Source organism: Canis lupus, chromosome 15 (genome assembly GCF_003254725.2).
Source record: "Canis lupus dingo isolate Sandy chromosome 15, ASM325472v2, whole genome shotgun sequence".
Classification (NCBI taxonomy): domain Eukaryota; kingdom Metazoa; phylum Chordata; class Mammalia; order Carnivora; family Canidae; genus Canis; species Canis lupus.
The window spans coordinates 13,814,348-13,840,674 of record NC_064257.1 but is presented as its reverse complement, the minus strand read 5'-3'; the positions used below and the strand labels follow the sequence as shown (position 1 = coordinate 13,840,674).

The 26,327-nt window shown below is 39.8% G+C and overlaps 1 protein-coding gene across 5 annotated transcripts in view; it reads right to left on the bottom strand.

Moving 5' to 3' along the window:
- Positions 1-498: 498 nt before the first annotated feature.
- The window catches only part of ATPAF1 (ATP synthase mitochondrial F1 complex assembly factor 1), a 30,980-nt gene continuing 5,151 nt past the window's right edge, over positions 499-26,327 (bottom strand). For 3 of the 5 annotated variants that reach the window (XM_049094421.1, XM_025420198.3, XM_025420200.3), the window contains exons 3-9: positions 22,874-22,924; positions 22,201-22,263; positions 19,476-19,526; positions 18,275-18,322; positions 13,550-13,645; positions 11,547-11,654; positions 499-3,354 (exon numbers count right to left, since the gene is read on the bottom strand). In XM_049094421.1, coding sequence (XP_048950378.1) covers positions 3,160-3,354; positions 11,547-11,654; positions 13,550-13,645; positions 18,275-18,322; positions 19,476-19,526; positions 22,201-22,263; positions 22,874-22,924 — 612 coding nt within the window. In that variant the 3' untranslated portion in view covers positions 499-3,159. Of the gene's footprint in view, positions 3,355-7,280; positions 7,472-11,546; positions 11,655-13,549; positions 13,646-18,274; positions 18,323-19,475; positions 19,527-22,200; positions 22,264-22,873; positions 22,925-26,327 lie in introns of those variants that run through there. The other 2 variants (XM_025420199.3, XM_049094420.1) reach the window with 2 other exon arrangements.

Below are 26,327 nucleotides of genomic sequence, written 5' to 3'. Positions count from 1 at the left end.
TGCTAAACCAAATGACTGGGGGTGGGCATTTATACCTCTTCTCCAAGACTGAACTAAAGGTCGATATTACAGAGAGTGCAAAAATACCCAAAAGATGAAGTTCCTGCTTCCAAACTGTTTGAGGAAAGAAGCAGCAGCATAAACATCCTGAGAACAAGACAAGGTAAACTATGACCAGGTGCTAGATGTGAGGTCCGAGGGAAGAGACACATAAGCAGTGGCCAGAACAGACCTCGAGAGCAGGGGATCATCTTCCTCATCTTGCTGTGTCAGCACCTAACGTGGGGTGGTTGGAGTAAGTGCTTTGTGAGTGACTGCTGACTTGCCCTGAGCCGACAGCCTGCCAAGGTCATGCCAGTGGACTGGAAAGATACAAGATTGTGTATAGCTGGCATTTTGGTTTGCAAATATTACGACTTAGTAAGCTCTAATCTACGCATGTTGAGAGATTCTCTTAAATTCAGAGTATTTAAATATAGGTACATATACAAGATAACGTTTTGGCTAAAATCCATGTCATTTATTTATTCAACAAACAACTGAGTATCTTCTATGTCCAGGCCATTTCCTTGGCACTGGGAATGAAGATAAACCCTGTCCCTCAAGGAGCTCACAGTCTAGTGGGGAAAGAAGATACATACATACATAATTATACTGTAAACGGAGACCACTAAGGGAGGCAAGAGCAATGGAATCAATCCTAAGGTTATTTGTCCATAGGAAAGAATGATCTAATGGTGTTTTTTCCTTCAAGAACAGATAAGGCAATGGTTCGCAAAGTGTGACTAGTGATTGACCCATGTTCAGATCATCTGGAGCACATATTAAATGCAAATTCCCAGCACCACCTGAAAAGATTATGATCCAGCAGGTTTGGAGACCTGAGAATCTGCATTTTTAAAGCGCTCTATAAGTAATTCTATGGCAACTTAAAGTTTGAGAACTTGTGAGATAAAGTCTGCTCTTTAGACAGGAATGAAGAATGATCTGTATGTCTGAAATGCTAATTTGTGTTGGTCTTTAATGAGAGGAGGGGAATTAGAAAAAAGGAAGGGTGTTGACATTTATTAATTAAGCTCTACCATAGTCTATGTATAAGCCTATTTAATTCTCACAATAATCCTATGAGGTAGCTATTATTATTATCCACATTTTACAGATGGAGGGGAGAAACAATCAGAGGGTTTAAGTAAACAATCAGGGGAGAAACAATCAGATGTTAAGTTCAACATCATAGAGTTAATGAATCTCAACAGTGACATCTGAATCTAGATTCATTTAACTCTAAAGCTTGTCTACTTTCTATAACACCATGTTGCACCAGGGTACAATTTTACTGATTATTACAATTTTCTTTCAGTTCTCTGTGAAATTGCACCGGGTAAATATAAAGAACATCCAGATGGCATTTTGATCATGTCCAATGTAACTGTCCATGTGTACATCCCTCTCTGGCAAGTGGGGATTTAGGGCAAAGCTGGGAGGAAGGAGAGGCCAATTCTTATTTCTTCTCCCATCATCTTCTCACCCTCTGGTGGAGGTATTATAAAAATGTACTATGACCAAGAACTGGGTCCATCTGGAGAGAAAAGCAAAAATAAGCGTATACCCATGAAAGCAACTCCACCTGATGTCAAAGATTCCTGGGACTCAAAACATCCAGACCGAAGTTTCTTTAAAAAGGACCTGTCAGAACCAGAGGCAGGTCCAGAATTTTCATTAGGAAACAGTCCAACCTTTAAAGAAACTGTGAAAGGCTAGCAGCAATTCCAGGTTAAACACTATCTCATTCTACACACAGACTCAGAAGTGCAACAAAATAGACACAGCCCAGAAAGTAATGGGAGGTCCAATCCCATTTAAAGAGCTTGGGGACAGGCCCAACCTATAAATAATCTTCCATAATAAAGAAAATACACAAACACACAAACTGCAACTACTGGTTACCTTCCCACTTACCAATTCAGTGCCAACACAAGCAGACCTTGGACAGGAGCAGCAAAGTGGAGCACATCAGATCAAGAAAAGGAAAGGCATAGAAATGGGGGTTGACAAAAATACTGGGGGGCTCCAGGGACCTCAGATTCAGAAGGCTAGTTGTAACCACTGCCCTTTTCTATCACTGAACTTGGAACCACAGCAGTGACACTACAAACCAAAAGTGAGTATTCAGCAATGAAGAACTAACCTTTTTCTTATTTTCGGCATTTTAACCAATTGCTGAGTCCAAAGATGAGTTCTAATCAGTTCACTGATGTGCACTGGCACTAAGGGCAGCACATAGGTTAGATTTCACTGTTTAGTGTAAAAAGACCCTAAGCCAGACTTTATTTTATTGCTACATTTTTCCCACACCCAATCTGAGAACATTTGCTTCTACCTACTTTTTCACATAATACTGGCATGGCTTAGAGTTGTTTAAAACAAATGAAATAAAACCAAACATGCAAATTGGGATGGATCCTCTCCTTAAAAAAGTTGTGATCCATTTACATTGCACTGATCCACCTCCTCCAAATACATAGCTTCTAATAGGCAGAGTTAGAGGGTGAGGCATAATGAACTATGGTTTAAAAGTATGCAGGCACTGTACTTGCATGTTTAACTATACCTGAAATCTACTGACCTTCCAAGCCAGACTCTGGGGACATCTAGATGAAGTCTCAATTCCGATGGCAATATCTGGCTGACCTAGAGTCTAAACAGGGTATTTTGGCCAGTCAAGAGGCAAACAGGAAGAGTATGCAAAGCCCACATCTAACTACAGCAGGCCTTCAAGCTTACTATCCTGTTACAAGTTTATAAATACGAGGAACTGAACATTTGGGAGCTGTGTGGTCAAAAGGATACATAGCACTACTACACTGTGTAAAGTCAAGTCGCCATCCTGTGGATCCTTAGCTCTCTGGTTATGGCCTCAAACACTTAAAAAGGAAAGCTTAAGTATGCTGGGAGATAATTATCAGAATGTTTGGGTACCTTCACTCCTGAATATCAAGTAATAGGGCTCACCTCCATGATTACTTCTTGTAAGCACACAGGGCAACCCATCAGAGACTGCTCCTTATAGCTGCTAAGCTCCCAAAAGCTCAAGGGGGCGGGTGGGCTTTAGAAAGCTATCCGGGGCTAAGCAGACTCTGTAAGCCAACCCTTACAGCTCTAAGTCTTATCCTGGTTCTGGGCACATTTCAGTTCTGCTCCAAGTCCACTTTGCTCCAATTCAGCGATGACCGACATATATTTGAATTCATTCGGTCTGAAGTTAAAAGTCTCCACTAAGCCGTAGGTTTCCTTCCGATCAGTGGCATAGAAGAGCTGAACTTGGTTGGCAATGCACTGTGCCTCAGCAACATTCTGTAAGGAAAAAAAATAGGTCATTCCCTGCGCAGGGCCATAAAGCTCTGGGTCTGAGTCTTGCGGCAAGTGGAGGGGCCTTACCCAGGAGTCACTGCTTCCAGAAGCTCCTCTGACTCCCTGACATCCAAGTCCTGGGCACCTTACCAAATGCACTCAAATTACCCCACGCTGGCCTCTACCATAGTGTGTATCATACTATATTGTATCTGTCCTTTTCTTTCTCTTTTGCCTTTTTGTCTGTCCTCCCTAGGATAAATTCCTCCAAGTATGTGCTTGCTTTACATCCCTGCACATGGTCACATCTAGTCAATGTCTGCTGAATAAAGGAACACATATGTCTGAAATTTCTCTCTTCATGTAGTTTCTTAATAACTGGTAAGTATATGTTCAAGGAGAGGGGGAGGGAGAGCAATAGGTACTCAGCTTCTAGAAGTAGTTTGTGAGTCAGTACTAAGCTCTTGACTAACCAGACAAACTCTTGAATAAAACCTGTTCCTGATACTACCTCAGGCAGAAAACTAGTGCTAAAGCCAGCTCTGTAGTTCTACAATTTGCCCATAAAGTCTGTGAAACTTCTCTCTTTGAGGAAAGCTAGTTTCCTTTTCCTTGAATGTAGGCTGTACTTACTTCCTTCTTCCAGATGGACCATGGTGAAATGATGGGAGAATGACTTTTGCTACTAAGTCACAAAAGACACTGTAGCTTGTATTTTGCTATCTCTCTTCAATTACTTGCTCTGGGGAAAGTCAGCTGCCAAAGTTATGAGGACATTCAAGAAGACCTACAAAGAAGCTGATGTGGCAAGGAAATGAGGCTTCCTGCCAATAGCCATGAGAGTGGGGTTGAAAGTGGATCCATGAGCCCAATCAACCTTCTTCAGAGGACTATGGCTTAAGCCAATGTCTTTTTTTATTTTTAAAGATTTTATTTATTTATTCATGAGAGACAGAGAGAGAGAGAGAGAGAGAGAGAGAGAGAGAGAGAGGCAGAGACACAGGCAGAGGGAGAAGCAGGCTCCATACAGGGAGCCTGACATGGGACTCAATCCCGGGTCTCCAGGATCAGGCCCTGAGCTGAAGGCGGCGCTAAACCGCTGAGCCACCTGGGCTGCCCTTGAGCCAACATCTTGGCAGCAACTTCATGAGAGACTCTACACCAGAGCCACCTAGCTATGCTGCTCTCAAATTCCTGACCCACATAAACTGGGAGGTAATGTGTTTTTTTGTTTTAAGCCACTAAGTTTAGGAGTAATTTGCTATGCAGCTACTTCTAACTACTCTACCAGCGAAGCTCCAGGAAATAGAAGGGTCCACAGTGACAGAGAAATGGTGCACTCTGTGTAACAGAGGGGTGTCTCAAAACCTTACAAAAGAAACCTCAAGTTACTATGACTTTTGCTTCCTATACATTTCACTAGTCCTAGCTGGTCAGAGGCACTTGTTCATTATCACTGTGTTCATATGGCCAAAACCCAACCCCAAAAGATACTGGAAAATTCCCACTAAAACTATCAAAAATATGCTATGTCTAGCCATAGAATGATGAAAACAGATTTATAAATATCATTGGCTGCTTTACTTCCACTATCTCCCAGAGGGCTTTCAGGTCATTTCTTACAGGCAAAGACTCATCTCTGAAACTGGATTTTCAATCAAAAGCCTTTTTCCAAAATGCTGGCTATTTCAAATTAATAGAATTTTAGACCTAGAAGGGGCCTCAGAGATCACCCAGTCTTCATTTAATAGGCCAGGAAACCAAAGGAGATGAGGTTCAGGGCTGGGCCCAAGGTCATATGGCTAGCAAGTGGCAGACCTATGGATTCCTAGACTGGTACTCCCTCTACTTCATCTTGATACTCCTTCTGGTGGGGCAAAATAATTAAGATTGATCAAGGGCGATAACTCTATCAATTTTACCTTTCCTATACTCTAACATGGCTCAAGAGCAAGTGTACTGCCATCATTGGAGTGGATACCACTGCTTGCTGGGCCCATGAACTGTAGGGGCCTCTGACAATCAACTTTAATTTGAGGCTCCAGGATAGTGGAGGTAGGGGTAGTTTCAGCTGTATTCATTATAGAACAGTGCTGTTCAAACTGCAGAGTTCTAGGGGCTCTGTGGAGGTGCTTCAGGTCCCTCAGCACTGTTTCAGCTGTTATAGCAGAGGATTCACATAATAAGATCTTATTTGGGGGTGCCCAGGTGGCTCAGTTGATTGTTTCTCTTGATTTGGGCTCAAGTCATGATCTCAGGGTTATGAGACTGAGCCCCACATGAGCACACTCTTTTCCTTTTCTGAGATTCTTTCCCTCTCTCCCTCCCTCTACCTCCCCACTCTGATGTTCTCTTTCTCTCAAATAAATAAAATTTTTTAAAAAAGGATTTTATTTGGATAAAGGGTTCTGACCACTAGTCTAAAGACCACTAGTATAGTGGGTAGGGAGACATGTGTATTTGTCTCTCATAGAGGGTTATGGTAAGCCCCCTTCCCCCAACTTAGTTCTCAACATGAAGCAGTAGTTTCCACCCTTTCTAGGACCTGAGAAGATGAATATATTAATTCCTATGCTGCTCAGTAAGGAGGTATACTAACAACCCTGATTCCTCCCTTTTTTTTTCAATCTTCATAGATCACTATCACCTTACCAAGTCCTGCCCATTTTACTCCCTGTATATTTCTGGGGTCATTCTCTATCGTTCTTACTACTCTAATTCAGGTGTCCACTCTCTCTCGCTCACACTATTGCAAATGTCTTCTATTTTTTTTTTTTAAAGATTTTATTTATTTATTCATGAGAGACATGGGGAGAGGGGGAGGGAGAGAGAGAGAGAGAGAGAGAGAGAGAGAGAGAGAGAGGCAGAGGGAGAAGCAGGCTCTAATCAGGGAGCCTGATGTGGGACTCGATCCCGGGTCTCCAGGATCAGGCCCTGGGCTGAAGGCAGTGTTAAACCTCTGAGCCACCTGGGCTGCCCTGCAAATGTCTTCTAAATGTTCACACTTACCAGGCTAAAACTAAAAAACATTTAGGAAGCAAACAATTAAGGTTAATGGCTTTGAAGTCCAACTCTTTCTAGGTCACTTCCTGTTCAAAACCCTTTCATGTCCTCAGGATAAAGCCAAACCTCTAAACATAACCCACCAAACCACCTTTTTAATACATTAGTGATACAAAACTGTTTAGAATATCTCAAGTCATTTTATGTCTCTTAACATGTACTTCTGCTATTCCCTCTGTCTGGAACATTCTTCTTCCCCTCCCTTTCTTTATCCGGCTAAACTCCTGCTCGTCTTTGAGATTCAGCCCAGGTGTCATCTTTACAATCTCTCTTCTTCCTCTTTATGGGGTACGGACACCTCCTGCAAGAGCATCCTAGCACTCTGAGCACTGACTGCATTCCAATGAAATCATCTACTGACACAGAGGTGGAACCACATAAGGTTTTCAAATATTCTCCTAAATTTCAGCATTAAAGTTATTAGTTCAGGGATCCCTGGGTGGCGCAGCGGTTTGGCGCCTGCCTTTGGCCCAGGGCGCGATCCTGGAGACCCGGGATCGAATCCCACGTCGGGCTCCCGGTGCATGGAGCCTGCTTCTCTCTCTGCCTGTGTCTCTGCCTCTCTCTCTCTCTCTCTCTCTCTCTGTGTGTGTGTGTGTGTGACTATCATAAATAAAAAAAAAATTAAAAAAAAACATAAAGTTATTAGTTCAAAAGAAACCTCTAGTTTCTATATATTTCTATTCATTTGCTTTAGTGTATTTGGAAGTACTATGCCAAAGTGTAAATTCATGCATGAGTAGCAAGGAATCATATATTAATTACATTTCTACGTTTCCCATCTCTGAATCATGTACCCCTGCAATAAATTCTAACATATCTAGTTAGAATTTATTCTAAGAATGAAGAAACTCACAGTCAAATTAATTTTTATAAGGCAAATGTATGTTGTTTGGTATGTTGTCCGATATTATAAGGCCAGGAAGCAAATTTTCACATTGATGAGGCCTGTGCAGCAGTTTGAGACCACTAGAGTAAGGTGGTAAAAATGCCAGAGCAGAAGGGCCTTCTGTGACCTCCAGAGTCCACTTTCATTACAGTTAGATGCTGGGTTTTGCTGAAGATCAGAAAATAAAGTTTCTGTGTTACTCCCTCCTTCCTCTGGGCCAATCCTAAACCTTGTCATTACTCGTAACTATATCCCTCCAAATCTCAATTTGAAACAGCTATACTTGGTCTATTTATTTCCTATCTTTCTAAAAAATTAATTAATTAATTAATTAATTAATTAATAAAGTTGGGGCTTGAATTCACAACCCTGAAATCATGAGTGACCTGAGCTGAGATAAAGAGTCAAATGGAGCCATCCAGGCACCCTAGCTATTTCCTATCTTTTAAGCTCACTCACAACTTCAAAAATCCTTTAACTCCCCTAGGACTCACAATTCTTCTGGTCCCTAACCTTCCTTATGTTTTCACTTTCCTATTTATCCAGCTTGCATTCCATGGTTGGGAATTATCAGCATTCTTCTGCACTCACCTTTAATTTTCTGGTCCCAACTCACTTCATTAGGCCACTCACTGAACCATAACCCCAGTTAAACCCAAATCTTAGCCCCCACCTCTCTGCACCTATACCCAGATAGCCATTCTCCCATTTTCCTAGATGACATGTTGAAAACACTTTCTGTAAAGGGACAGTAAATATTTTAGGTTCTACTAACCCTGTAGTCTCTGTTGCAACTTGTTAACTCTGGTGTGGACCTAAAAGAGCCTTAGATAATATGTAAATAATAAGCATGGCTGTGTTCCAATAAAACTTTATTTATAGACATTGAAACTTGAATTTTGAACACTACACAGGCCATGAAATATTCTTCTTCTTTAGTTCTGCTTCTCCTCCTCCAACCATTTAAAGATATAGAACTCATGGGCTTTCTAAAAGCAGATAATGGATTGAATTTGGTCCCAGGCCGTGGTTTGCTGACTCTGTCCTAGAAAATCATTTCACACCTTGTCTTTCTATTCCACTCAATTATCCAACACTTATTCCTCCATCTTCACTCTCAGCTGATGGCCTTCCACTAAGATAAAGTCAGCCTTCTCACTAAGCAATCTGGAGAACTTCTACAAGAAGTTCACCTCTATCTATTTAAACTGTATTTGTGTCCTTATATTTTTGGCTTCTCTCCTATTGTTATATTTCTGGCAAAGATCGATCCCTCATTTCCAGGCTTAACCATTCAAAAATACTTCAAAAATTCTCTCCTCTTTCTCCTGCATTATCAGTATTTCTCTCTCTACTGAATCATTCCATCTGCATACAAATATAATGTTATTTCTCTCATATTTAAAACAAAACAAAAAAACATTTTTGTCCCTACTTGTCTCTCTCCAGCTACTGCCCCATTCTCTCCTTCCTTTCACAGAAATATCCTTGTAAGACTTGTTTATGCTTACTCTTTGTAAGTTTTCTTCCCAACCTCTCTTAATGTACTCCAATGATGCTTTTGTCCCACCACTTCTCTGACACTGTCCTGAGAAAGCTCGCTAATGACTTCCATGTTGTGACATCTAGTAAACAAATTCTCAGTCTTCATCTCATCTGCCCTACCAGCAAGTGAGACTTGACCAGTTGAGCATTCCCAATTCCTTGAAACATTTTATCTTAGCTTTCAGGGCATTTTATCGTCCTAGTTTTCCTTCTACCTCACTAAATATTCCTTTTTAATTTACTTTGCTGATGCTTCCTCAGGTCTCCAGGCTATTCTTAGACTTATTTTCTTTTTATTCATTTTTATTTTTTATTTTTTTAAAGGTTTTATTTATTTATTCATAGAGACACAGAGCGAGAGAGGCAGAGACACAGGCAGAGGGAGAAGCAGGCTCCATGCAGAGAGCCTGACACGGGACTCGATCCCAGGTCTCCAGGATCACACCTCGGGCTGCAGGCGGTGCTAAACTGCTGCACCACCGGGGCTGCCCCCTATTTTCTTTTTATCTTCATTTACTTCCTTAGCGATTTTTATTTAGTCTTATGGGTTTAATTTTTAATTTTTATTTTTTTAAAGACTTTATTCATGAGAGACACACAGAGAGAGAGGCAGAGATGTAGACAGAGGGAGAAGGTGGCTCCATGCAGGGAGCCCGATGTGGGACTCATCCCGGGACTCCAGGATCATGCCCTGGGCCAAAGGCAAGCACTAAACCGCTGAGCCACCCAGGGATCCCCTAGTCTTATGTTTTTTTTTGTTTGTTTGTTTTGTTTTTTTTGTTTTGTTTTTTTTTAGTCTTATGGTTTTAAATAACAATCTGTCTGCTGACAGCTCCTACATTTATCTCTCTCCTGAACTCCAGGCTCATACATCTAACTGCCTACTGCTTATCTAATAGGAATCTCAGATTTAACATGCCCAAGATTAAGCTCCTGATCTTCTTCTCAAATCTGTTCCTCCTGCAATCTTGTCTACCTCAGTTAATAGCAATTCCATTCTCTTGGATAGGATTCTGGTGACTTCCAGTTGAGTGTGATAGTGGAAAGAAGAGTTCCAATTCTGTCCCAGACTTGGGGCTTACTGCTACTTTGAGATACTAGCTGAGAGTCAGTCGTTTTTTCCCTCTCTGTAAGTAGCTGGTAAGAGAGAGAAGAAAAGGAGTGGGTACTGTAATGAAGATTCTCTGGAGAAGAAGCACTATAGTGTTCACTATCTTGACATCCTGAACTTAAATCCTGCCAGACAATGAGACGGAAACGAGCAAGGTCTAGACAAACCAGTTGTATAATAACCATAACACTGTTCCTGGCCCTGGATATACAGGGAGAACAAACACAGTGGACATCATTACCTATGGACATATGGTCAATGCTCTATACCAGGGAATGGGAAAAGGAGGAAGAGTGGGATGACTGGGTGGCTCAGGGATTGAGTGTCTGCCTCTGGCTCAGGGCATGACCCTGGGATCCGGGATCGAGTCCTGCACTGGGCTCCCTTCGAAGAGCCTGCTTCTCCCTCAGCCTCTGTCTCTGCCTCTCTCTCTTTCTCTGTGACTCTCTCATGAATAAATAAATAAATCTTAAAAAAAAAAAAAAAAGGTGGGGATCCCTGGGTGGCTCAGCGGTTTTGCTCCTGCCTTCGGCCCAGGGCGTGATCCTGGAGTCTCGAGATCGAGTCCCACATCAGGCTCCCTGCAGGGACCCTGCTTCTCCCTCTGCCTATGCCTGCTTCTCTCTCTCTCTCTCTCTCGTATCTCTCATAAATAAATAAATAAAATCTTAAAAAAAAAAGAAAGAAAGAAAGAAAAGGAGGAAGAGAAATCACTACGTATGATGAATGTAGTACATGTGAACAGTGTGGAGGAAGAAAAAAGATTAACAACTATTCTGGACTTTGAACTCGTCCTTACGCTTAAGAAACCATTTGCTTGCTTATTCATAGTCTCTTACTTGAAACCCCTAGGACCGGATGTGTTTCAGAGTCAGAATTACTGTATTCTAGAAAGGCGACAGATCTATTATGTAACTCCCCATAATCAAACTCATTAATATTTCCTTAGTAAAATGCATGAATATTCCACACCAAGTGGGATTAATAAGGATTACAAATGGCCTTATATCAGTTTATTTTTCTTTCTTTCTTTCTCTTTCTTTCTTTCTTTCTTTCTTTCTTTCTTTCTTTCTTTCTTTCTTTCTTTCTTTCAAGATTTTATTTATTTATTTGAAAGAGAGTAAGTGAGAGAGAGACAGAGAGAGCACGAGCAGGGGAGATAGAGGGAGAAGCAGGCTCTCCACTGAGCAGGGAGCCCGAAATGGGACTTGATCCCAGGACCCTGGGATCATGACCTGAGCTGAAGGCTGATGCTTAACCAACTGAGCCACCCAGACACCCCTTTATATCAGTTTCAATGAAGATTTAGCTACAAAGTAAGTTCAAGTCAGATAAGGTCTTGTGACCAAATGAATTATGAGAAAACTTTGTTTTCAGAGCTTTTGGACTTCAAAATTGTGAATGAGTGACTGAGTTAATGATTGTACTACCTTCAACTTGGAAGAGCTTGTGCAAGACAAAATCATTGTCAACTTTACAAAACAAGTACATATAGGTCTCTGGGATTTTACTCTCATGATCTTTGGCAAAAGAATAGTACCTTCAGGGCCACCAGGTAAATCCGAAGAGGTAAAAATTAATTCTTACCAGAAATGTGGGATCCATTTCTGCTGTCATCAGCACTATGCCCTTTTCCTCCTTAAGTTCAGGATAGTGATATAAAACCAGCTGGCTGGCTGCAGCATCCCCTCGGGTCTGTAACAAGAAACACTTATCAAGGCTCAATAAGGTACCACCACACAAAACTGCAATTTCAGAGCAATAGAGAGTCTAGAGGAAATTCAGGCTCTTAACAGCCCCTTGGGTGGCTAGTGAGTCAGAGGATTGGTAGGTGGGGGATGGTCAGGCTTGCCAAGGCACAGTGAAACTGACAGTTTGCACAGTGTTATTTGTGTCTTCAATTGAAAAAGGTTTGGCATTTTTCCCAGAAAATGTTTACAGTAGGCAGTGAATCCTTCATCATGGCCATATATTTAAAAACAAAATGGCACAAGCAGCTACCAAATCAAGTTCTAAAGAAAGCAATATGCCTGTGTAATTGCCACTTTTATGGACTAGTGCATTTCACAGTTGAAATCTACTCCCCTTGGCTGGCTCTGAAGACTGAGCTCTTTTAAGCTGTAGCAAATAGCTGGAGAGTTTGCACATGGGCCAGATTTGTAATGTGCAGTTTTAAAATATAATCTGGGTGGGAGATAGGGGGGAAAAGAAGAATGGGAACATCATAATTTCATGAAGAATGGACAGGGCAGTGGTTACCAGACCTCAGTCCAGACTAGGAAAAGAGGCTGGGTTCAAAGTGAAAGTCCTCATATAGTATAGGAGGAAAGAACTACACATTCAAAAAAGATCTCGGAGTTTCATCTCTAAATTTCAGCAAAGGTCGTTTTAATTATCAATACCTAACTACTGCTAGGGTTCAGCCTCTCAATTCTCCCCCATATACTTCAAATATACTGATCATTTTGATCATAATTATGTTTCTGGATCTTCTTCCCATACTTGTCTATGAGCTTCAGGAGGGCAGGGACCTTGTCTCACAGGTTTCTAAGTCCTAGCATTGTCTCTAATGCAGCTGCATAAGGGCTCAGTTCAGACTTTGGAATCAATCAAATCCAGCTAGGCCACCTATTACCTCTCTCTTCTACATTAGGAACTAAGTTTTCTGAGCCCATGCTCTTCTCTAGAAATAGAAATTATAACAGTAACTATCTCATGGGACATCTGTGAGGATTCAATGACATAATGTTTATAAAGCACTTGACATATAGTAAGTACATCAAATGCTAGATATTAATAAATGTTCTTTTATAATGCATCCAATCAAAGTAAAAACTGCCCCCTCATTCTGCTTTTTTTTTCTATCCTATTCCTCCCTCTTTTTTTAAGGTATAGTACAATTTTAGGATACAAGCACATGGGATATAGTCATGAACAAATTCTCATTCTATTTTGCACTTCCTTTACCCTCACCTTCAAAGCCATGGTAACACATGCTTGTTTTTTGGGCAGATTTGGCCTCTAAACATGAAATGTCAATCTATGACATTCTATGATGATTTAAAGTTATGATCTAGTTATGATCTGATTTAAAATATTGACTTCATTTTTAAGAGCTTCAAATGCTTTGGACTGAACTTCTTAATCCAATATTTGGGAATAAAAGAAAAGGAAAAGAAAGAAAGCAAACAAAACATCTATGGAATGGAAACTATGCATCTAGCATCTTGGAAAGTGCTGACTCCGTTCATAAAATACAAGGAAGACATGGAGCCTACCTTAGGGTTAAAAAGATAACCATCATAACTGACTCATGTTAGTTAAGTGGGGCATAAGCAGTAAATGTTATAGAGGTCTGGGGAAGAAACAGGAGGTACCAGATGTAGTCACAGAATATATTTTGGGGTCTTTTCCAATTTATAGGTATTGAGTAGGGCCTAGAAAGCTAGCCCAATATACAAATCGATCAACGCCAAAGCAAATACTGCTGGGAGTTAGTAGATACTCTGTGTCCTCAAGCCTCAGCAAGGGCTCACGGTCCCACAGAAGAGCAGCCTCTTTTTTCTCGGGAATGAGCACAAGCCACCTACCTGAATATTTATAAGTGCAGTGAAGTGGAGTTCAGTACCCGTCCACTGTCCTACAAAGAACTCATAACCTTCCCTTCTTGGTAGTGCACATAGAAACTGTGAGAAACAAATACATGAGTAGACAGATGAATAAATACAATCATTTGCTCCATGTCCAACTGCCTGTATCATTTACTCCATTTTTTTATCTGTCTGGTTTTTAAATATTTTTTTAAATTATGAAATTCCTAAGTGATAATTTAACTCATATATTTTCCATCCCACCTAAGAAAGAAAGCACTAGTGATCCAATAGAAGCTTTCTCTGTAACCTATTCTAATCTCATCCCAGAGTAACATATATCCTGCATTTGGTGTCTGTTTTGGGTTTTTATACTTTAAGTGTGCATGCACATACACATATCCATAAACCACAAATACTACAAGATTAAAAACGTAAATCTTATCAAGCTATATGTCCATTTTGCAACTTGTTTTCACTTCACATTATACTTTTGAGATTTATCTAAGTTGATAAGTATAACTCTAATTCATTAATTTTTATTGTTGTATGGAAAGCTACTATAGAAATTTACCACAATTTATCTATTCTTCTATTGATGAACATTTGAGTTTTTCAATTTCTAAACTTTCTAATGCCACTGAGTTAACTTCTGTTCCAATTATAATCATTTCCTATTCTATCATCCGAGGCTGATACTGAAGGATGGTTGTAAACACGAAGAAATGATTAGTTTTATGCTTAAGATGTTTGGGAATGAGTGGTGAAGAGAATGGTGTCAGGACAAAACAAAGCATCATCAGTCTGGTATGTGTTAGTCATGGAACTATCTCCTTATGGCCAACCACTCAGGCTCTATTTTATTTTTCTCAGATGACATGACCTCAGTGACTAGCTAACAGAAAACTGAATTGATTTTGTCACTCCTAGTCACGGTGCATTTTCTAGAAGTTTGTATAAATGGAGCCAAAGAAGCTATACTTCTTTTTGGTATGATTTCTTTCATTTAGTGTAATTGTTTTGTGATCTATCCATGTTGTTGCATGTATCAATAGATTATTGCTTCTTATTGCTGAATATTATTCCACTGTATATGTTTCTGTACACAAAATCTCCTCTCCCCCCATAATATCTTTATTTACCTGTGATAGATATCTTTTAGTATTTGGTTATTACAAATAAAGCCACTATGAACAGTTGTGTTGTCTGAACATATGCTTTCAATTCTTGGGAAAACATCTAGGGAGTAGAATAACTGGGTAGTATGGCAGGCATATGCTTAACTTTTAAAGAAACTTGTGTTGTTTTCTAAAGTGCTTATACTGTTTTACATTATTATGTCAGCAGTATGTGGGAGTTCTAGTTATTCCATACCTTCACCAGCACTTATTCCAGCACTACGCCAGTCTGTTTAACTCTAGTCATTTTAGTGGTATCTCATCATGGTTTTAACTTGTAATTCACATTATGACTAATATTATTGAGCATCTTTTCAGGTGCTTATCTGCCATTCCACTTAATTGGTGATTTGTCTGAATCTTTTGCCCATTTTTTTTTTAAGATTTATTTATTTATTCATGAGAGATACAGAGTGAGAGGCAGAGATATAGGCAGAGGGAGAAGCAGGCTCTTCGCAGGAGACTGATGTGGAACTCGATCCCGGATCCTGGGATCATGGCCTGAGCTGAAGGCAGCCACCCAACCACTGAGACACCCAGGCGTTCCCCCCCTCCTTTTTAAAAATATTTTATTTATTTATTCATGAGAGACACAGAGAGAGAGGCAGAGACATAGGCAGAGGGAGAAGCAGGCTCCATGCAGGGAGCCCTATGTGGGACTCGATCCCAGAACTCCAGGATCATGCCCTGAGCCAAAGGAAGATGCTCAACCTCTGAGCCACCCAGGCGTCCCTTTTGCCCATTTTTTAATTGGGTTGCCTATCTCCTTAAATTGTAAGAGTTTTTAATATAGTCTAGATATAAGTCACTTATCAATGTGTGTCTTGCAAATATCTTCTCCCAGTCTGTGCGTTGTCTTTTCATTTTTATAACTTTTTTTAAAAAATTTTTTTAAAATTTTTATTTATTTATGATAGTCACAGAGAGAGAGAGAGAGAGAGGCAGAGACACAGGCAGAGGGAGAAGCAGGCTCCATGTACCGGGAGCCTGATGTGGGATTCGATCCCGGGTCTCCAGGATCGCGCCCTGGGCCAAAGGCAGGCGTCAAACCGCTGCGCCACCCAGGGATCCCTTATAACGTTTTTTGAAAAGTAGAAAGTTTTATTTTTTATTTATTGTGGTAAAATATGCATAAAAGTTATTATTTTAACTATTTTTAAATGTACAATCCAGTGACGTTAAGTACATTCACACTGTTGTGCAACCATCGCCACCATCCATCTCCAAAACTTTTTTAATCTTCTGAAACTGAAACTCCATGTCCATTAAAAAATAACTCCTCATTCCCTCATTTCTCCATCCCCTAGCAACCATCGTTCTACTTTCTGTCCATGAATTTGGCTATTCTAGGTACTTAAACCTATTCTAGATATGTAAGTGGGATCATGCAGTTTTGTCCTTTTGTGGCTGGCTTATTTCACTTAGTATAATGTCTTCAAGGTTCATCCATGTTGTAGCATCTGTCAGAATTTTCTTCTTTTTTAGGGCTGAATACTCTATTAGGTGTAAATACCACAATTTGTTTATCTATTCCTCTATTCATGGATACTTGGGTTGCTTCCATCTTTTGGCTATTGTGACTAATGCTGCTATAAACATGAGAATACAAATAGAAAAGCTTAATTTGGATGAAATCTAATTTACTGATTTTGATTTTTTCTTTTACAGTTTGTGTTTTTTGTGACATACTTGAGAAATCTTTGCGAAACCCAAGATCATTAACATTCAACCTGATTGTTTTTTCTTTTTCTTTTTTTTTTTTTTTTAAAGATTTTATTTATTTATTCATAGAAACACAGAGAGGCAGAGACACAGGCAGGGGGAGAAGCAGGCTCCACGCAGAGAGCCCGACGTGGGACTCGATCCAGGGTCACCAGGATCATGCCCTGGGCTGCAGGCGGCGCTAAACCGCTGCGCCACTAGGGCTGCCCAAGATTGTTTTTTCTAAAAGTTACATTTACATCTAGGATCTATTTTGAGTTAATTTTTGGATACAGCGTGAGGTAAGAGTAGAGGTTCATTTTTTACATATAGATATCTCAACTGAAGAGATTATCCTTTCCCCATTTAATTACCTTGGCACCTTTGGTAACAAATAACTGACCGACCATGTTGGTCTATTTTTGGATTCTCTGTTCTGTTCTATTGATCTATATGACACAATCATATTGTCTTCATTATTGTAGTTTTATTTTTTAAATATTTTATTTTATTTAATTTATTTTTTTTAAACTTTTTATTTATTTATGATAGGCACACAGTGAGAGAGAGAGAGAGGCAGAGACACAGGCAGAGGGAGAAGCAGGCTCCATGCACCGGGAGCCTGACGTGGGATTCGATCCCGGATATTCAGGACCGCGCCCTGGGCCAAAGGCAGGCGCCAAACTGCTGCGCCACCCAGGGATCCCTAAATATTTTATTTTAAAAAATAAAGATTTTATTTATTTATTCATGAGAGAGACACAGAGAGAGGCAGAGACACAGGCAGAGGGAGAAGTAGGCTCCATGCAGAGAGCCCGACACGGGACTTGATCCTGGGTCTCCAGGATTCTGCCCTGGGCTGAAGGCAGTGCTAAACTGTTGAGCCACCCAGGCTGCCCTATTACTGTAGTTTTAAAATAAGCCTTTAAAATAAGCCTTGAAATCATGAAATGTAAGTCCTCTAACTGTTCATTTTTCAAAACTGCTTTAGGACAACCCTCGTGGGTCTCCTTCCTCTTTGGGAGCTTCGTATTATCACTCACTTAACTTTGCTTCACTATCACTCAATAAACCTTGCTTTGCTGTTCAAAAACAAAAGCAAAAATGCCCAAAAAACAAAACTTGTTTTGTTATTCTAGGTCCTTAGGATATCCAAACAATTCTTTTTTAATTGGCTTGTCAATTTCTTTAAAGAAAAAAAAAAAGCCTACTGTGATTTTGATTGGGATATTTCTCTATAGAAATCAACTTGGGGAGAAATGATGACAATACCAAGTCATTCAATCCATGATCATAGCCCATCTCTCCATTTACTTAGATGCTTTTAATTTTCTCTCAGCGATGTTTGGAAAATCTTTTTGAAAAATCCTAGAAATTATTACTGACACCAAGTCAGCTAGCTGGTCCACCTCATCAATTCCCTTTCCCTTAGGTCTTCTGGCAGTGCAGGACTCCAACAAGCTCATAATTCCTTAGGCACACACAAGCAGAATAGCAAGGCCAAAATGGAAAAGAAACTGGCAATAAAACAGAAGCTTGAAGGAGGGTGAAAATGTTATGGGCTCAGGTGTTGCCTCCCATGTTCACTTATAATGACAGAGATCCAAATCAGAAAGGGGCTGCACCATGCCAGGGAGCTAGAGATCCTGAGATACTTACTGTGACAAACCCACATGACTCCTTACAGCTGAAAACCTCTTATCAGTACAGTTAACACGTGAGCATCTTGGTTAAATAAGCAGAGCACTATAACATGAGATAGTATGGAGTATGAAGGGATAGGCTAGAAAACATCCTTGTTTGCCAGCACTGATAAGCAATCCTCATCTGGTCACTGGAAACTTACTGTTGGACAGGACTGAGCCCGGGTCCAGATCAGGTCAAACTTCTCTTCCTGTAGGTTAGAAAATAATTAAATTCAAAACCAAGAAAATATAAGGCTGCAATCATATTTAAATTCACCAAGACTGAATTCTAGAAGTAAAATACAACTAAAAAGATCTCTTAAGTTCTATCATTTACAAATCCCTCTTACGATAAAGAGAAAAACTGGATATATGTTTGGCTGCTCAAGGTCAGAATTACATGTGAAGAGTGGATACTACAAATGCTCCAAATTCGGCAAGGGACTCTGCCAAGTGTCAGAGACTTCAGGTCCCTGAGGCTGTCTGAGGGAGAGCCAAGAAGGCCTGTTTAAACAATGAGTCAGTATTAGAGATCTCAAATATCACAGAAAGTGCAGATCCTTTGGTCGTTGAACTCTTGAACAACAGTCTGTGTGTGTAAAAGGTGGGGTAGCAACACTCTTAGAGCAAACAAAAGACCCGACTTTACCTTTTTGTCTCTAAGTTTTCCTCCTTAATCTCAAACTCATACATGTAAACTCAGTGCTTGATGTAAATTTAACCTAAATGACTTCCTCTTCAGGGAAGAAGAGCAATTACAGAACTAGCTGATAAAATGCTTTATGCAAAAGTTAGTGTAAGGACGTTAAAGTAGAAGAAGCCAGCAGCACCCCTTCCTAGTCATAAACCTCAATGGCCAAGCAGTGGCCAGTGACTATCTCCAAGACAGCAATTTCAAGAAGGGAGAAAATAAAGAAAATGCCACTTGCTAATGGGAAATGCCAGAAAAAGCCTAGAGGAGGCTCTAAGTCAGCTCAGTAATAGGCCATTTACAGATGAAAGGGGAAAAAAGCTATGTTAGGGTCCCTGTCTGAAATTCCAACACTATGGTTGGAAAACACCAAAAAGAAGTAAAACACATTTGGAAATTGCTCAGCAACATGAGCTTATACCATGCTCCCTTGTCAGAGACTTGAGTCAAAGAGACATTTCTAAACCAGAAAGACGGAAAACAAGAGCCATAAATATACCATATGGAGTTTCCAATATTTGGTGCTTAGGGCATAATAAAAACCCTCAGAGCTATAAATGTAAGTTCTCGAGAGGCAATAAACATAGAAAAAGTAAAGGCAACTGCCCGCTAAGGTTAGATCGCTGACCTTCATGCTATAACACTTTCATTTTCCCCTCCAAACTACTTACAGGAATAACTGCGTAGACTGTATCTTTTGCTGCAAAATACTGCTGCCAAATCTGTACAAAAAAGAGAGGGTGTCTGTGACATGTGGATAATCTTTGCAACCTATGCCAAGAAATGGTGACAGCTTTCATTGCTCAGAGTAACATGCTATTGGTAACAAGGAAGAAAACCCAACATAATACTTTTATTACTAATATATGTTACAAAAATATTTAATACCATCTGCTTGCTAGATGATTAAACTGTAACTCTTAATAACAAATTCCTTTCAAATAGATTTCATGGCCTTGTTAATCAGTTCCCTCAAGATGTGCCTGTATGTAACAGACACGTTCTCATATCTTCTCTTTTCCTTTGCAAAACCAGTATTCCCCAGCCAACTGTGGGCTTCTCAGACAGCCAGGGCATCAGTCATTCAGAACCGAGTTTCTGGACTCAGGTAGACCTGGATGGAAATCCCAGGTCCAATCATCTGCTGGTCATGCTACTTAGGACAAATTATTGAAAATCACTAAATAACACCAATATAACCATCAGTAAAATAGCAATAATATCAACCTGAGAGGATTATTGTGAAAACTAGGTGAAATAATATGTTTGTGCTTAATACAACAGAATTACAATGCAAACCAGAGCCAAGGTACTCTGAGGGCAACAAAAAGGCACTTAATCCAAGTTAGGTAATGAGTGCCAGAGGAGGGGAATACTTGAGCAATATTGTGAGGAATGATTAGGAGTTAGCCAGGTGAACAAGGAGGCTGGGAAGAAAACAGGAAGGATAGAAGACACACATTCTAAGCAGAGAATGACAGCATTAGCAAAGGCAGAGAAGTTGGGGAAAGCATCACAGCCAAAGTGACACCTGAGTGAGCTTTTGAAGGAGGCCACCCTCCTTTAGAGATGCTTTGCTTTGTCACTATTTTCATTAAGAATGGAGGGCCCCCTAACTGAAGATACCAATCAAAGTAAGATCTAACTAACACAGGATACAGAACTATTACCTCCCAGGACCTGACCACTGTCAATACAGCCAAAGGTTCCTTTGCCCTTTTTTTTTTTTTTGCATGTCAGACACTGTCTTTTCATTTTAAGGAGATCATATCTTGCTATTTTTATTTAATTTATATTGATAGATAGTTCATGATCAACACCGAAATTTGTAAGACAGACAAATGTTTCCTAACATAACTGACATTGGTTACTCAAAATTATAATGAACACAAATTTGTGTCTAAAATTATAGGCCTGAATGATATTTATATGCTCAAGCATCCTGGGCCTGGCTTCTCTCTCCCCTAAAGGACATGCTTGGTGTCCACTTTCTATTGGCATCTCTTCCCGAGAACATAGTTTGAGGTCTCCTAGAGACTTTGCATAAGCCTCTATTAACACAAGTTAGAACCCTGTGCTATTCTCATCTGTTTTTGTGTTTGTCCTTCTACTAGGCTAAAAATTCTTGAGAGTAGGGGATTCTCTCATTTATTTCTGTGTCTGGCATACAACTTGACATTTAGTAGGTATTCAATAAATGCTTTTGTTGAAACAAAAAACAGCACCCAAAGGAAACTCATGGCAATTGGCACAACTTCCCACCAGGAAATAGGATGCAGAGTCAAACAGACATGGGTTTGAGTCCCAGCTCTACCCTTATGTTACTTAATCTCTTTAAACCATAGTTTCTTCACTTGTAAATTGGAAATAATAGCACCTACACTTCCAGGTAGTTATGAGAATTTAATGCAATAGTGCATATGAAGCACTCAGTACCTGACACATAGTCTACTGCTTTTCTTATTATTTTTTCCTCAATATACCTAAAATACTTCATGGAATTACAAGGAATGTCAATAAATAGTTTATTATAGCCTAATTAGAGAAAGAAGAATCATAGAAATTAAAATTAAATAGCAATGCAAGGTGTATGGAATGACTAAGGAGGTAGGATAGATTATGAGTACTTAGAAGGAAGGTATCCAGAAAGCTTCCTGAAGCAGGTCCCATAATAAGAGGACTCTGCACGGCAAGCAAAGGAATACAGGAAGTCACTGAATATTTGCAAGCAGGTCACTGACATAGTGTTTATTTTTATTCATTTACTTAAAAACACAAATGCAGTACTTTACTCTGTGCCAGGCATGGTTCTATATGTTTTACAAGTATGAGCTCACTTAATTCCCCAAATAACTCTATGAGATAAGTACTATAGTTATCTCCACTCTGCAGATAGGGAAATGAAGGCCCAGAGAGGTTAACTAGCTTATCAAAGTCATTCACTTAGTAAGTGGCAGAGCTAGGACTTAAAACTGGTGGCCTGACTCTAGAGTCTGTGTTCTTAACCAATACACTATGCTTTCCCATAATGAAAGCAGAACTTTAAGAAGATTCAGCTAGTAAGACTATGAGAGGTGGAGGAGCAGGGAAACCTATTTAGACAGGCCATATAGTAAGCCAGGAACGCAATACTGATGATTTTAAATAAGATCTGGGCAACAGGAATGAAACAGAAAGGGGTAATGTGAGTTGATTAGCCATATAGGAGTAAAATCAAGAAGGACAAGCTTTCTTATGCCATCACATTTCATCTAACGTATCACTTTTGCTTTCTATGGCCACCTTTCATTTTGGCTAGAAAGAGGTGTCAAGAAGTGTACACTCCTTTCTACTTTCAGATCTGGCTCAAAGAGCACACATTTTCACAAAGTGTGCCAACCCATTTTCATTCATTACCTGTCTTATTTCTTCTGCGGTTTTGTCTTTTACCATCTCAATGTTAAAGATTGAACTGAGAGTCTGAATGAGAAAATAAAAGGCAATTAATATCCACAATTAAAAAAAATAAAACAGCTTAACTATCTGTAAGCCTTGTGGGAAGCAATAGGTCAGGACAGTGGAGCAGATCTTCAATAAGTACAGAATGTGTAGAAGAAAACCTGCGTGCTCAGAGAAGTAAACCCCTAAACTCAGGCAGGTTTTTACAGTGCTATTCCTGGGGCATATCTGTAAGTACTTTCCAAATGTTTTATCCTCACTAATGAGCACTACAGCACTTTGTAGCTGGTAAGAGGAGAAAATCTGATTGTCACCTTTAATTGCTATTCTACTAGGGGTGGCTCCTTATTTGCAAATTAAATGAGTAAACATGCTTTGATCTTTTAAAACTACTTCCTATAGGAAGGAGGTATATCACTAGGATTTCGTTCATATTTCCTCTAGCACCCCCAGGACACATAATATGCTAGAGGTTGTAACAAGGACATAAAAATGTTTAGAAATATTTCTCATCTCCACAGTTGGAAAAAAAATCACAAAATCACTGAACCACAGTAAATATGTTCAAATATGCAGTCTCTTGTTACAGATGTTCTGACTTCAGACTTAGATCTTTCATCTTTCAACCTACCTTGTCCTTAGTGAATCCTCTGCTCACAGGCTGTTTCCCCAAGGTGTCTGTCTGAAATACATGATGAGACAGGATATTTATCCATACCTTACTCATAAGAAAAAGACCACTACATGTGTGTAATATCTCATTTAGTAACTTGACACTTGAAAACTCACTTTTCTCCATCCTATACAGTAACTGTACACACACTGTTCTAGGAGTTATTGTTTGTGAGACTTTTCTATGACTCAGCTTTTGAGATACAGATGACAGAAGATTTGTTAGTAACTACCATATACTGGTATTGAGAGTCCATTCTATACCTGCCACTATGGATATGAAGTACTCCTTCCCAGAGTGAGGCCTGCTACATCCTTCCAGAATGAGGGTTTTCTGTGCTCTGCTCTCTGATCTGCTCAATGTTGTGCCACAAAGGAGGTGAGCAATGGAAAAATGAATTTTCGAAGGCTGCTTCTCACCTGTGACACACTTCTGATGGAAGGCATCCTCACCAGACTAGAGTCTTTTCAACTTACTCTTAATATTCCCTCTATCTAATTAGTGATTATTTCTTCCTCTAGGCCACTATCTCTGATAAAGGCCACAGCCAGGAAATTCTATTATGAGGTTTCTGACAGTAGGGATGGGTTGTTCTAAGTCTTTCATTCAATTTCTCAGTTCAAGTCCAAGCCTTTCCAGAGAAGTACAATCTACAGCTGGGATTCTGAGACTGAAAAACTTGCCCATATAAAGTCCTGTCTTTCGTTATTCTGTGCCTTAAGGAATCGAAACTTTTCCTAAATGATGCCCACAGAATTGGTACCTATACATTAGACAAAAGTCTGGTGTAGAAAAATCTGTTGGATATACCCTCGTCTTTTTGGTCATATCCCTATGTAGTGGCAGCATCCTAATGCAGTCTGTCCTTCACACATAAACTTTGCAGAAAAAAGAAAATTGATTTCATTTTCATATCACTCACCTTCAGGTGCATTGTGAAAATAAAACAAATGAAACTCTCCATTTGCATAGCTGCCTTCACCTTTTAATCTCTAAGCCCGGTGTATTCTTTTCCCACAATGTCCCTCCAATCCATTCTTTATTCCCATTTGTGCTTATACAAATAAATTTAAGCTCCAAGTATAAGCTTATTGCATTTTATTTTGACCTAAGACACTACTTAAGAAGCAACATTATTTTATGTATCAGAAAATTATGCCAATTAAATAATAAAACAAAATATCTTCATTTCACATTAATTTTAAGACAACTCTGGAAATGTTAAAATGCAAAAAAAAAAAAAAAAGTGGGCTTTAAAACCAATGAACTATAATAATTAAAATTATAGTTGAAAGTATGTGCCAAAAGTCTCAAGAGCACTTAATAAGACATTTAAATGGGTACTACTTCCCTCCAGATACTTTGGAAATCTGTGTGAACCAACTTTTCTGTTACCACAAGAGTTGACTAGATAAGGACATCTGTATTTATGGGAGGGGAAGTGGTACCAGGACCTACAATCTTAAAAATGAATTCCACATAATGAAGAATTTTACCCCACCCTGCACAACTTTTCAGTGTCTGGCCAGATGTCCTTGTAATTGAAAAACCTTTTCAAGTTATCTGGGTTTACATTCTAACTCTGTTTTGCTTTCCCTTTCTTTTCTTTTTTTTAAAATATGGCTTTAATAAACATTGAGTTTTTAATTTATATTTTTTATTACGTTTTTAAAAAGATTTTATTTATTTATTCATAAGAGACACAGAGAAGCAGAGACACAGACAGAGGGAGAAGTAGACTGCCTGTGGGGAGCCTGATGCAAAACTCGATCCCAGGACCCTGGGATCACAACCTGAGCCAAAGGCAGATGTCAACCACTGAGTCACCCAGGTGCCCCAAACACTGAGGTTTTTTAGAAATGCAACTACTATATAACTTAAAAGAAGGTTGCACATTGTGGAATCTCATGAGGAGCACTGACAACACTGCTCATGGTTTAGGAATTTTAATTTTTCTTATTTTTAATTTTTTAAAAATATTTTATTTATTTATTCATGAGACACAAAGAAAGGCAAAGACACAGGCAGAGGGAGAAACAGGCTCCCTGCAGGGAACCCAATGTGGGACTCGATCCCACGACCCTGGGATCACGACCTGAGCCAAAGGCTCAAGGCTCAACCACTGAGCTACTCAAGCATCCTGTCCCGGTTTAGGCACTTTTTTTTTTTTTTTTAAATTTATGATAGTCACAGAGAGAGAGAGAGAGAGGCAGAGACACAGGCAGGCAGAGGGAGAAGCAGGCTCCATGCACCGGGAGCCCGACGTGGGATTCGATCCTGGGTCTCCAGGATCGCGCCCCGGGTCAAAGGCAGGCGCCAAACCATTTTTAAAAGTAATAACACAACACCCCTAAAACCAGTCAGCATTTGCTGTCTATGTATTTACGATAATTTCACATATAGGTGAGAGAGCCTCTGATGACTGCATTAGGTTTCACAGAATAGTTGTGCTCAAGAACTTTATATATTAAAGTTCACTTATAAAAATTTCACTTATAGAGAAATTTCACTCATATCATCTACAAAATAAGTATTTTATTAAAAAGTTCTTTCCTTGGGGCATCTGGGTAGCTCAGTTGGTTAAGCATCTAACTCTTGGTTTCAGCTCAGATCATGACCTCATGGGTCCTGAGATGGAGCTCCACATCAACCCTCCGCACTCAGCAGGGAATCTGCTTGAAGATTCTCTTCCTCTGGGGACGCCTGGGTGGCTCAGCGGTTGAGTGTCTGCCTTTGGCTCAGGGCATGATCAAGTCCCACCTCGGGCTTCCTGCATAGAGCCTGCTTCTCCCTCTGCCTGTGTCTCTGCCTCTCTCTCTCTCTGTGTCGTTCATGAATAAATAAAATTAAAAAAAAAAAAAAAAAAAGATTCTCTTCCTCTGCCCCTCCCTCCATTCTCATGTGCACTCAAGTGCACGCACTCTCTTTCAGGGTCCTGGGATCCGATCCTGCATGGGGTTCCCTGCTCAGTGGGGAATCTGCCTCTCCCTCTCCATCTGGACCTGTCCCACCAGTGCTAGTGTTCTTTCTAGTAAATAAATAAAGAAATCTTAAAAAAAAAAAACACCTAAAAGTTCTTTCCTTTATATTACAGCTAGGGCATTATATTGATTTCTTTCCCCCCTGAAATTATGTGTACTAGTGGGTTACATTGTCTACTTTTCACTTGAGGGTACAAAATGGAGAATTAAGAAATTTTTTTATAAGAAAGGCTCATGTGGTAGGGAGCCAATGACTCAGAGTAATGAAAAGGCTTTGCAAATGGAGTCATTAGCAGCCTTCTATCTAGGTAAGAAACACAGTAAGTCATTATTTACCCAAGAGTTGCCATAATTTAAGTTACATCTTGATTTATGTTTACATCTTATCATTATGAAGTTGAATTGCTAAGTCTGTTTACAAAAGGGGGCAA